Genomic DNA, 13,970 nt, shown 5'->3' with positions numbered 1-13,970 from the left:
AATTTCTTCCACTGGTCCATGAAGGTAAATCAAAATCCCAATGTCCGCAGCTTCTTACCTGGTAAACCTGACAGAGCAGTAAACCTGCGGAGGATAATCGCTATTAAACATAGAGCAAGACTGGTCTGAGCAATCCTCTGTTTAGTGTCATATCTGCTGCCTGATGAGGGAGAAGAAAATAACATTATGGGTACAGTTTGCCCCATATTCATTAGTGCAGGAAATTTTTACCATAGAGATAAGAACCATGGGCATCGGCAAGGTAGAAACTATACTGTAACAGTGGCTTCAGGGGTCGAAAGCTCTGACAATGGTCAAGTGAGGCTCACTAAACTATGAGGGGTTACTCCTCACTCAGCTAGAGGACCGTGGAGGCTACCACTAGATCTCACTCCTTCAGTACCTGTCTCTGCAGAAGAGTCTTGTCGGATGTCTAGAGGGTGGTACAGAGGAGAGAAGCTGGGTGGTGGGGGAGCTCTCATCTCACTGCTGCTACCACTTGTCATAGCTGAAAGTGTTAATGAATTTCATGGTACTTGTAATCAAGACAGTCTGTCTGTAGGGTGATTAAGAAGCCCCCTAGGGGTTTCCCATCCACTGCTTCCTCTTTCCATTCCTGCACAGAACCAAAAAGGGGGAGGGTTGGAGTGGGAAATCTTTTTGCAACAAAAAGAAGAGAGTAAAAAGTGAAATGTGTTCTGAAATTAGAATATAAGATAAGAAGCACTGATTTACAGCACATGGCAAGACAAGCTCAGCTAATAAGAAATAGGCTGGAAAGAACAGTGCTTGAGACAAATTAAAGGAGAGAGAGAAGAACAATGCACTTCTATGAATGGACACGAGTAATGAAGGTCGGGGCACATAGCTCAAGAGTAGATGATGATACCCATGACTGAGGAGGATGGAGGAACATAGACCCAAGAGTGGGGAGGTTGGAGAAATGTATGTAGGAGGAAAGAGTAGAGAGGATGGAGGAACATAGACCCATGAGTGGGGAGAATGGAGGAACATAGACCCAAGAGTGGGGAAGATGGAGGAACAGAGACCCATGAGTGTGGAGGATGGAGAAACACAGACCCATGAGTGAGGAGGATGGAGGAACATAGACCCAAGAGTGGGGAGGATGGAGTAATGTAGACCCAAGAGTAGGGAGGATGGAGGAACAGAGACCCAAGAGTGGGGAGGATGGAGGAATATAGACCCAAGAGTGGGGAGGATGGAGGAATATAGACCCAAGAGTGGGGAGGATGGAGGAATATAGACCCAAGAGTAGGGAGGATGGAGGAACAGAGACCCAAGAGTGGGGGGAATGGAGGAACATAGACCCAAGAGTGGGGGGAATGGAGGAATGTATGTAGAGGGAAGAGTGGGGAGGATGAAGGAACAGAGACCCAGGAGTGGGGAGGAGGAGAATCACAGACCCATGAGTGAGGAGGATGGAGGAACATAGACCCAAGAGTGGGGAGGATGGAGGAATGTATGTAAGGGAAGAGTAGAGAGGATGGAGGAACATAGACCCATGAGTGGGGAGGGTGGATGAACATAGACCCAAGAGTGGGGAAGATGGAGGAACAGAGACCCATGAGTGGGGAGGATGGAGGAACACAGACCCATGAGTGGGGAGGATGGAGGAACAGAGACCCATGAGTGGGGAGGATGGAGGAACAGAGACCAATGAGTGGGGAGGATGGAGGAACAGAGACCGAAGAGTGGGGAGGATTTAGGAACATAGACCCAAGGGTGGGGAGGATGGAGGAACAGAGACCCATGAGTGGGGAGTATGGAGAAACAGAGACCCAAGAGTAGGGAGAATGGAGGAATGTATGTAGAGGGAAGAGTGGAGAGGATGGAGGAACATAGACCCATGAGTGGGGAGGATGGAGGAACACAGACCCAAGAGTGGGGAGGATGGAGGAACATAGACCCAAGAGTGGGGAGGATGGAGGAACAGAGACCCAAGAGTGGGGAGGATGGAGGAACACAGACCCAAGAGTGGGGAGGATGGAGGAACACAGACCCAAGAGTGGGGAGGATGGAGGAATATAGACCCAAGAGTAGGGAGGATGGAGGAACATAGACCCAAGAGTGGGGAGGATGGAGGAACAGAGACCCGTGAGTGGGGAGGATGGAGGAACAGAGACCCATGTGTGGGGAGGATAGAGGAACAGAGACCATTGAGTGGGGAGGATGGAGGAACAGAGACCCTTGAGTGGGGAGGATGGAGGAACAGAGACCCTTGAGTGGGGAGGATGGAGGAACAGAGACCCTTGAGTGGGGAGAATGGAGGAACAGAGACCCTTGAGTGGGGAGAATGGAGGAACATAGACGCATGAGTGGGGAGGATGGAGGAACAGAGACCCAAGAGTGGGGAGGATGGAGGAACAGAGACCCAAGAGTGGGGAGGATGGAGGAACAGAGACCCAAGAGTGGGGAGGATGGAGGAATATAGACCCAAGAGTAGGGAGGATAGAGGAAAAGAGACCCGTGAGTGGGGAGGATGGAGGAACAGAGACCCATGTGTGGGGAGGATGGAGGAACATAGACCCAAGAGTGGGGAGGATGGAGGAACAGGGACGCATGAGTGGGGAGGATGGAGGAACAGACGCATGAGTGGGGAGGATGGAGGAACATAGACCCAAGAGTGGGGAGGATGGAGGAACAGGGACGCATGAGTGGGGAGGATGGAGGAACAGACGCATGAGTGGGGAGGATGGAGGAACATAGACGCATGAGTGGGGAGGATGGAGGAACATAGACCCAAGAGTGGGGAGGATGGAGGAACAGAGACCCAAGAGTGGGGAGGATGGAAAAATGTATGTAGAGGGAAGAGTGGAGAGGATGGAGAAACGTACAGCCAAAAGTGAGGAGCATGTAGGAAAGTAGAGCCAATAGTGGGGAGGATAGAGGGACGTAGAGCAAAGGGTGTGTAAGGATAAATGCACATAGATTTTAATAATCGTTCACATCTTTGTAAGGAGATCTGGCAGGCTGGTCTGGCACAAAGCCGCCTGCCGGATCTTGCAGGATCTGACGTTGCCAAATTCTCCTATTCACTGCTCGATCCCATTGACTGTAATGAGGTTTGGGGTTGATCCAACCACTTTCTGGCATAAATGCCAGGTTTCAGCCAGTCAAAAAAAGTTCCATGCAATGGTTTTTAATCTAGCCAACAGCTGTCATTTGCCCCAGCAGCCGGATCTCCTTAACAGAGATGTGAATAAGGCCTTAAGATGCCTGAGAATGGACAAACATAGACCAAGGAGTGGTGGGGAGTGAGACTATAGGCCAAAGAGCGGGTAAGGATGTGACGGTGGAAGAACAAAGACCCAAGTGGGTGAGGATGGAGGAACCCAGATCTAAGAGTGGGGAGGATGGAGGAATGTAGATCCAAAGTTCAGTGAGGGTGAAGGAACATAGACCTGAAGGTGGCTGAGTATAGAAAAACATAGATCCAAAAGTGGAGAAGAGCAGAGGAAAATATACTAAGGCTACTTTCACACTTGCGTTTTCCATTTGCGAGATCCGTTCAGGGCTCAGCGTCCAAAACAGATCAGTTTTGCCCTAATACATTCTGAATGGAAAAGGATCCCCTCAGAATGCGTCAGTTTGCCTCCGTTCCATTTCTGTTCCGCTCTGGAGGCAGCTTGCAGAGTTTTGGTGTCCGTCTGATGAAACCGAGCCAAACGGATCCGTCCTGACACACAATGTAAGTCAATGGGGAAGGATCGGTTTTCACTGACACAATCTGGCACAATAGAAAACGGATCCGTCCTCCATTGACTTTAAATGGAGTTCATGACAGATCCGTCTTGGCTATGTTACAGATAATACAAACGGATCCGTTCTGAATGGATGCAGGTGGTTGTATTATCTGAACGGATCCGTCTGTGCAGATCCATGACGGATCCACACAAAACGCGAGTGTGAAAGTAACCTAAGACATGGTCAATATATAAAGTAAGTGACAATGGCAGAATTCAGTCCTGCCAGATTGAGTACTTCTGTGGTTCATGTACGGCATCCCATTCCAGGGACTGAATATTGTAGGGCCACCTATCAGGGTGTTAGATGGTTGCTTAGGTTTCATATTAAGGTCACTGTTCAGACAGGGAAATGGATAAAACGCTTACTAATGTCCACTTTTTGTCACCAAAGTTGCAACAAGACCTGCACCTCATGGAGAAAAAATATACCCAGGACCTGGTCGGAGGACACATGTTGTAGCCGTAGTAATCTGCATCCAAACAATAGACAAGGTCAAGTTTTATTTCACAGCACACACACAAGACAGCAGATTGTATGTACAGAGAGATATAAATATATATACTGTACAATGTATACACTGAGAGCAGAAACTCCCTGCAATGTGAACTGTCCTCTCCATGTGTCATATCCACCTCACAGCGAAGACCTGGAACTTCTACTACACAAAGCCAGTAACACCAACATCTACCGGGCAGGTAAACATCTTCAGAGGATCTCCTGTAACTGCTCTATAGAACCACAGCTCTGCAGAGCATCTCCTCATCAGATTTTACACATTCATCCATCTAAAGATAATGACAACCCACTGATCCAGCTGTAACCATGGTGGTCTACGACAGCACATCTATTGCTCCACCAGGTTTTCCTCTCCATCCAGAGAGCCTACACATATGGAGGTTGGATTTTCATTCCATTATGGAAAACTCCCCAGACCAATCTCCCCCAGCTAAGTTCTTCATTTAATGAACCATCACAAGGGATCAACACTGTTCCTTCAATCAGACCGGACACATTAGATCATGGATCCCAGGTCCAAATCAACCTTCAAATATCTCACTTGGACAGACGCAGATCAACCCTTCAGACTACAGTCATCACACACCCCAGACTCCGCTTCTTCTCAGGCCATCAGACATTCCACACAATGACCCAAATCCAAAAACCACACTCATCCTCAGACTTGACTACAATGTACCACACCTCAGCCCAAATGCAATGTCTCATGATCTTCATATATACAAGGTTCTCCAGCAGATACGACCATCTCATCAACAGTACCAGTTTCTTTGTGACCTACGTCTAGACAAGGGAGGTCTGGCACAGTTGTGATCTCAGCCTGGGTCAGTGTCTCTTCTGAGCTGTCCGGCAGCTCAGGCCTCCCTGATTACACCAATCCTTCTCTCTGCACTCTCTTAAATAGGCGAGATTTCCTTAGAACGTAATAAATAAGCCTCCATTTCTACTTGAACTAGATATATTTACATAGAAGCATTCTGGAAGTTGGTCCCAAGCGTTTTCATTCACATCAAAGGGCAGTGTTACACCTAGTGACCCTTTCTGCACGATGTGGCCATTTTCTACCACATTTTCCAATCAATGCAGTGTGTGAATAGTCACGGTGATTGTGCTAAGACCTGCTTGTTAGGTCATGCGTCACAAGGATTGTACTGGAGAAGACAATCATTAAGGTGGCCATAAACATGACACAGACAAATATTTCTCCAGATTCCACCATAAATTGACACCTATCCACCATGCCAAAGGGACAGGGCTTGGCTGGACTGGACAACCATTAGTTGTAAGGATAGGGCCTGACGCGCCATATTTTTATGCCATCACTGAAGCCAAAACAAGAGTGGATTCAAAAAAGGGGAAGTGGCTGCCAAAAACTGCAAGTTTGGCCATACTCTAAACATAATTGTACTAGACCTGACATATTAGATGGGACTATTGTTAGGTGTACACGTGATTGTACTGGACCTGGCTCATTAGATGGACTATCGTTAGGTGTACACGTGATTGTACTGGACCTGACATATTAGATGGGACTATCGTTAGGTGTACACGTGATTGTACTGGACCTGACATATTAGATGGGACTATGGTTAGGTGTACATGTGATTGTACTGGACCTGACATATTAGATGGGACTATTGTTAGGTGTACACGTGATTGTACTGACCTGGCTCATTAGATGGGACTATGGTTAGGTGTACACGTGATTGTACTGGACCTGACATATTAGATGGGACTATTGTTAGGTGTACACGTGATTGTACTGGACCTGGCTCATTAGATGGGACTATGGTTAGGTGTACACGTGATTGTACTGGACCTGACATATTAGATGGGACTATGGTTAGGTGTACACGTGATTGTACTGGACCTGGCTCATTAGATGGGACTATGGTAAGGTGTACACGTGATTGTACTGGACCTGGCTCACTAGATGGACTATCGTTAGGTGTACACGTGATTGTACTGGACTTAGCTCACTAGATGGACTATCATTAAGTGTACACGTGATTGTACTGGACCTGACATATTAGATGGGACTATCATTAGGTGTACACGTGATTGTACTGACCTGGCTCATTAGATGGGACTATCGTTAGGTGTACACGTGATTGTACTGGACTTGGCTCATTACATGGGACTATCGTTAGGTGTACACGTGATTGTACTGACCTGGCTTATTAGACGGGACTATCGTTAGGTGTACACGTGATTGTACTGGACCTGGCTCATTAGACGAGACTATTGTTAGGTGTACACGTGATTGTACTGACCTGGCTCATTAGACGAGACTATTGTTAGGTGTACACGTGATTGTACTGGACCTGACATATTAGATGGGACTATCGTTAGGTGTACACGTGATTGTACTGGACCTGACATATTAGACGGGACTATTGTTAGGTGTACACGTGATGGTACTGGACCTGGCTCATTAGACGAGACTATTGTTAGGTGTACACGTGATTGTACTGGACTTGGCTCACTAGATGGTACTATGGTTAGGTGTACACGTGATTGTACTGGACTTAGCTCACTAGATGGACTATCATTAGGTGTACACGTGATTGTACTGGACCTGACATATTAGATGGGACTATCATTAGGTGTACACGTGATTGTACTGGACTTGGCTCATTAGATGGGACTATGGTTAGGTGTACACGTGATTGTACTGACCTGGCTTATTAGACGGGACTATCGTTAGGTGTACACGTGATTGTACTGGACCTGGCTCATTAGACGGGACTATCGTTAGGTGTACACATGATTGTACTGGACCTGGCTCATTAGACGAGACTATTGTTAGGTGTACACGTGATTGTACTGGACCTGACATATTAGATGGGACTATCGTTAGGTGTACACGTGATTGAACTGGACCTGGCTCCTTAGATGAGACTATTGTTAGGTGTACACGTGATTGTACTGGACCTGACATATTAGATGGGACTATGGTTAGGTGTACACGTGTTTGTACTGGACCTGGCTCACTAGATGGACTATCGTTAGGTATACACATGATTGTACTGGACCTGGCTCATTAGATGGGACTATGGTTAGGTGTACACGTGATTGTACTGGACCTGGCTCATTAGATGGACTATCGTTAGGTGTACACGTGATTGTACTGACCTGGCTCATTAGATGGGACTATGGTTAGGTGTACACGTGATTGTACTGGACCTGGCTCATTAGATGGACTATCGTTAGGTGTACACGTGATTGTACTGGACCTGGCTCATTAGATGGGACTATGGTTTGGTGTACACGTGATTGTACTGACCTGGCTCATAAGATGGGACTATGGTTAGGTGTACACGTGATTGTACTGGACCTGGCTCATTAGATGGACTATGGTTAGGTGTACACGTGATTGTACTGGACCTGGCTCATTAGATGGGACTATCGTTAGGTGTACACGTGATTGTACTGACCTGGCTCATAAGATGGGACTATGGTTAGGTGTACACGTGATTGTACTGGACCTGGCTCACTAGATGGACTATGGTTAGGTGTACACGTGATTGTACTGGACCTGGCTCATTAGATGGGACTATGGTTAGGTGTACACGTGATTGTACTGACCTGGCTCATTAGATGGGACTTTCGTTAGGTGTACACATGATTGTACTGGACTTAGCTCACTAGATGGACTATCATTAGGTGTACACGTGATTGTACTGGACCTGACATATTAGATGGGACTATCATTAGGTGTACACGTGATTGTACTGACCTGGCTCATTAGATGGGACTATCGTTAGGTGTACACGTGATTGTACTGGACTTGGCTCATTAGATGGGACTATTGTTAGGTGTACACGTGATTGTACTGGACCTGACATATTAGATGGGACTATGGTTTGGTGTACACGTGATTGTACTGACCTGGCTCATTAGATGGGACTTTCGTTAGGTGTACACATGATTGTACTGGACTTAGCTCACTAGATGGACTATCATTAGGTGTACACGTGATTGTACTGGACCTGACATATTAGATGGGACTATCATTAGGTGTACACGTGATTGTACTGACCTGGCTCATTAGATGGGACTATCGTTAGGTGTACACGTGATTGTACTGGACTTGGCTCATTAGATGGTACTATTGTTAGGTGTACACGTGATTGTACTGGACCTGACATATTAGATGGGACTATCATTAGGTGTACACGTGATTGTACTGACCTGGCTTATTAGACGGGACTATCGTTAGGTGTACACGTGATTGTACTGGACCGGGCTCATTAGACGAGACTATTGTTAGGTGTACACGTGATTGTACTGGACTTGGCTCACTAGATGGTACTATGGTTAGGTGTACACGTGATTGTACTGGACCTGGCTCATTAGATGGACTATCGTTAGGTGTACACGTGATTGTACTGGACCTGGCTCATTAGATGGGACTATGGTTAGGTGTACACGTGATTGTACTGGACCTGACATATTAGATGGGACTATGGTTAGGTGTACACGTGATTGTACTGGACCTGGCTCATTAGATGGGACTATGGTTAGGTGTACACGTGATTGTACTGGACCTGACATATTAGATGGGACTATGGTTAGGTGTACACGTGATTGTACTGGACCTGGCTCATTAGATGGGACTATCGTTAGGTGTACACGTGATTGTACTGACCTGGCTCATTAGATGGGACTATGGTTAGGTGTACACGTGATTGTACTGGACCTGACATATTAGATGGGACTATCGTTAGGTGTACACGTGATTGTACTGGACTTGGCTCATTAGATGGGACTATGGTTTGGTGTACACGTGATTGTACTGACCTGGCTCATTAGATGGGACTATGGTTAGGTGTACACGTGATTGTACTGACCTGGCTCATTAGATGGACTATCGTTAGGTGTACACGTGATTGTACTGGACTTGGCTCATTAGATGGGACTATGGTTTGGTGTACACGTGATTGTACTGGACCTGGCTCATTAGATGGACTATCGTTAGGTGTACACGTGATTGTACTGGACCTGGCTCATTAGATGGGACTATGGTTAGGTGTACACGTGATTGTACTGGACCTGGCTCATTAGATGGGACTATCGTTAGGTGTACACGTGATTGTCCTGACCTGGCTCATTAGATGGGACTATGGTTTGGTGTACACGTGATTGTACTGGACCTGGCTCATTAGATGGACTATCGTTAGGTGTACACGTGATTGTACTGGACCTGGCTCATTAGATTGGACTATGGTTAGGTGTACACGTGATTGTACAGGACCTGGCTCATTAGATGGGACTATCGTTAGGTGTACACGTGATTGTCCTGACCTGGCTCATTAGATGGGACTATGGTTAGGTGTACACGTGATTGTACTGACCTGGCTCACTAGATGGGACTATGGTTAGGTGTACACGTGATTGTACTGACCTGGCTCATTAGATGGACTATCGTTAGGTGTACACGTGATTGTACTGGACCTGACATATTAGATGGGACTATGGTTAGGTGTACACGTGATTGTACTGGACCTGACATATTAGATGGGACTATGGTTAGGTGTACACGTGATTGTACTGGACCTGGCTCACTAGATGGTACTATGGTTAGGTGTACACGTGATTGTACTGGACCTGGCTCACTAGATGGGACTATGGTTAGGTGTACACGTGATTGTACTGGACCTGACATATTAGATGGTACTATGGTTAGGTGTACACGTGATTGTACTGGACCTGACATATTAGATGGGACTATCGTTAGGTGTACACGTGATTGTACTGGACCTGACATATTAGATGGGACTATCGTTAGGTGTACACGTGATTGTACTGACCTGGCTCATTAGATGGGACTATGGTTAGGTGTACACGTGATTGTACTGACCTGGCTCATTAGATGGGACTATCGTTAGGTGTACACGTGATTGTACTGACCTGGCTCATTAGATGGGACTATGGTTAGGTGTACACGTGATTGTACTGACCTGGCTCATTAGATGGGACTATCGTTAGGTGTACACGTGATTGTACTGGACCTGACATATTAGATGGGACTATGGTTAGGTGTACACGTGATTGTACTGGACCTGACATATTAGATGGGACTATGGTTAGGTGTACACGTGATTGTACTGGACCTGACATATTAGATGGGACTATGGTTAGGTGTACACGTGATTGTACTGGACCAGGCTCACTAGATGGACTATCGTTAGGTGTACACGTGATTGTACTGGACCTGACATATTAGATGGGACTATGGTTAGGTGTACACGTGATTGTACTGGACCAGGCTCACTAGATGGTACTCCTAAGTATCTCAGCTCTTCTGCCAAATCCTAGTTCTTTCATCAAGTTCCTATCTGACCCGCCTCATATGTACATACCTGTGGCAATGAATCTTATATGCTAGGGTCGTGTTGCCTCACAGCTTGAGTAATGAGATGGAGAAGACATCAGACATGTAAACATAAACTGCTTCACTTCTATGAATAAAGAGGTGAATTCTTGTACATATATTACATAATATTTACATATATATATATATATCCCCAGAGAGAGACACATATCAGCCCAGCGTATGGACCACTCCAGGTAGCGATCAGCATGTACTGGGGGAATGTACAGGTCATGTAAACTATACATATGGACTGTTAGAAATACCAGGCACCACTGAGTATGAGGAGGAATGACACAGAGAGGACATAAACTCCGTCAACCAGTGACCTCACATGATCCCCATTTCCAGTATTCTCTGCATCTACCAGAGACGTAAGGTCCCGAGGTCCAGACCGGCACGTGCTTAGACTGTACATTAAATAGCTGTACCATACAATTATTTATACGAGTGTTGAATAGACAGTTTCATGAGACATATCTGCCCACCAACAAAGGTCCATGATAGAAATGATGGAGGCTTCGCAACGTAGGAAGGTAGCATGATGGAGACTTGGGAGGTAACATTCTGTATCCTGAGATTTGAGGAGGATTATCTTCTCTAAAAGGAGTTACAAATGGCTGCCAGAGCCAAGTCATCAATGAGAGAACGTGCCCTGATCACAGAGGAGACTTGCCCAAGTCATAGAGTATGGAGATCCAGTCCTTGGGAATCAAAGAGCTGGGGTTGGACTGCAGTGGTCATTGGGGCAGCCATACTGGAGGAGAATGTCAGCACACTCGGTACTGCCTGCCCGACGGGCATACGCCAGCGGTGACAACCCCCGCGCGTCACAACTCTTGACATCAACGGAATACTATAAAAAGAGGAAAGACAGGTGTAAGTACAGGGTGATAGGCCGGTCTGTAGCCCAACTTGATGGCCTCGCTGTCTCACCCAGATCAGGAGCTGTGTGCACACAACATTGGCCATGGCCGCAGACAGATGAAGAGCCGATCGCCCATCTCCATCGCCGTACGTCTCGTTCACCTCCTCCTTGGTCCCATGTGCAAGCAGTGTGACCACCATCCGTAAATCATCCTCCACCACAGCCCGTAACAGCTGCTGTCCAAGAGGCACATCAGATGCCGGCAGAGGGCACAAGAACAACTTCTGCTCGTACTTTGCCCGGATCCAACGTTCCTTCTCTTCCCTGCATCACAAGTCAGTATGGACGGCCGTTACTTCATGAGATGGGGGAGGGTGCAGACAGGATCAGAGGCTACAATAGGGAGCAGTGAAGGAGGCTCCATGTGGGTAAGAGCAGGGACTAGAGGCGGCCATGACTGTCGGGGGCGATTACGGACACATATGGTGAAGGAGAGCTGCTGACAAGTGGGCACATCTGCTGCAGAACTTGCCACGCTTGGGATGACCCCGCATGTTACACCAGTGCTGATCAGGTCTGAGAGATGGGAGCGTAGAAGTCCCATCAGGAAGTTCCCATGATGCCTCATGTGCACCAGGTACTTCCTGAACACAGACTTCTGAGCACTGGAGAGTGGGCGGAGTCAACCCAGTCCTGGCGCTAAGAGTCCGGAGTGGCTGAAGTGCACAGCGACTATAGGGGGCCATTGTGTGTGGGGGGCACCTGTGTGAAGGAGGGGCTACTACACATTATAGGGGGAACCTGTGTGTAGGGGGGAGGACCATATACATAATGGGGGGCACCTGTGTGGAGAAGGGGCTACTACACATTATAGGGGGGACCTGTGTGTAGGGGGGAGGACCATATACATAATGGGGGGCACCTGTGTGGAGGAGGGGCTACTACACATTATAGGGGGCACCTGTGTGTAGGGGGGAGGACCATATACATAATGGGGGCACCTGTGTGAAGAAGGGGCTACTACACATTATAGGGGGCACCTGTGTGTAGGGGGGAGGACCATATACATAATGGGGGGCACCTGTGTGGAGAAGGGGCTACTACACATTATAGGGGGCACCTGTGTGTGGGGGGCCCATATACATAATGGGGGGCACCTGTGTGAAGGAGGGGCTAGTACACATTATAGGGGGCACCTGTGTGTAGGGGGGAGGACCATATACATAATGGGGGGCACCTGTGTGGAGGAGGGGCTACTACACATTATAGGGGGCACCTGTGTGTAGGGGGGAGGACCATATACATAATGGGGGGCACCTGTGTGTGTGTGTGTGTGGGGGGGGCCCATATACATAATGGGGGGCACCTGTGTGGAGAAGGGGCTACTACACAATATAGGGGGGACCTGTGTGTAGGGGGGAGGACCATATACATAATGGGGGGCACCTGTGTGGAGAAGGGGCTACTACACCTTATAGGGGGCACCTGTGTGTGGGGGGCCCATATACATAATGGGAGGCACCTGTGTGTAGGAGGGGCTACTACACATAATGGGGGGCACCTGTGTGTGGGGGGCCTATATACATAATGGGAGGCACCTGTGTGTAGGAGGGGCTACTACACATAATGGGGGGCACCTGTGTGGAGAAGGGGCTACTACACATTATAGGGGGGACCTGTGTGTAGGGGGGAGGACCATATACATAATGGGGGGCACCTGTGTGGAGGAGGGGCTACTACACATTATAGGGGGCACCTGTGTGCAGGGAGGCCCATATACATAATGGGGGGCACCTGTGTGGAGGAGGGGCTACTACACATTATAGGGGGCACCTGTGTGTGTGTGTGTGTGTGGGGGGGGGCCCATATACATAATGGGGGGCACCTGTGTGGAGAAGGGGCTACTACACATTATAGGGGGCACCTGTGTGTAGGGGGGGAGGCCCATATACATAATGGGAGGCACCTGTGTGGAGGAGGGGCTACTACACATTATAGGGGGGACCTGTGTGTAGGGGGGAGGACCATATACATAATGGGGGGCACCTGTGTGAAGGAGGGGCTAGTACACATTATAGGGGGCACCTGTGTGTAGGGGGGAGGACCATATACATAATGGGGGGCACCTGTGTGTGTGTGGGGGGGGGGGCCCATATACATAATGGGGGGCACCTGTGTGGAGAAGGGGCTACTACACATTATAGGGGGGACCTGTGTGTAGGGGGGAGGACCAAATACATAATGGGGGGCACCTGTGTGGAGAAGGGGCTACTACACCTTATAGGGGGCACCTGTGTGTGGGGGCCCATATACATAATGGGAGGCACCTGTGTGTAGGAGGGGCTACTACACATAATGGGGGGCACCTGTGTGTGGGGGGCCTATATACATAATGGGAGGCACCTGTGTGTAGGAGGGGCTACTACACATAATGGGGGGCAC

At 48.2% G+C, this 13,970-nt stretch overlaps 1 protein-coding gene across 1 annotated transcript in view; it reads right to left on the bottom strand.

Moving 5' to 3' along the window:
* Nucleotides 1–4,248: 4,248 nt before the first annotated feature.
* The window catches only part of LOC122922323 (arf-GAP with GTPase, ANK repeat and PH domain-containing protein 3-like), a 140,297-nt gene continuing 130,575 nt past the window's right edge, over nucleotides 4,249–13,970 (bottom strand). The window contains exons 14-15 of the mRNA XM_044272898.1: nucleotides 11,597–11,852; nucleotides 4,249–11,516 (exon numbers count right to left, since the gene is read on the bottom strand). Coding sequence (XP_044128833.1) covers nucleotides 11,373–11,516; nucleotides 11,597–11,852 — 400 coding nt within the window. The 3' untranslated portion in view covers nucleotides 4,249–11,372. The remainder of the gene's footprint in view (nucleotides 11,517–11,596; nucleotides 11,853–13,970) is intronic.

The sequence above is a fragment of the Bufo gargarizans genome, unplaced genomic scaffold (genome assembly GCF_014858855.1).
Source record: "Bufo gargarizans isolate SCDJY-AF-19 unplaced genomic scaffold, ASM1485885v1 fragScaff_scaffold_189_pilon, whole genome shotgun sequence".
In the NCBI taxonomy this organism is placed as follows: Eukaryota; Metazoa; Chordata; class Amphibia; order Anura; family Bufonidae; genus Bufo; species Bufo gargarizans.
The sequence above is the reverse complement of the archived record's forward strand: the minus strand, read 5'-3'. Positions and strand labels throughout refer to the sequence as shown.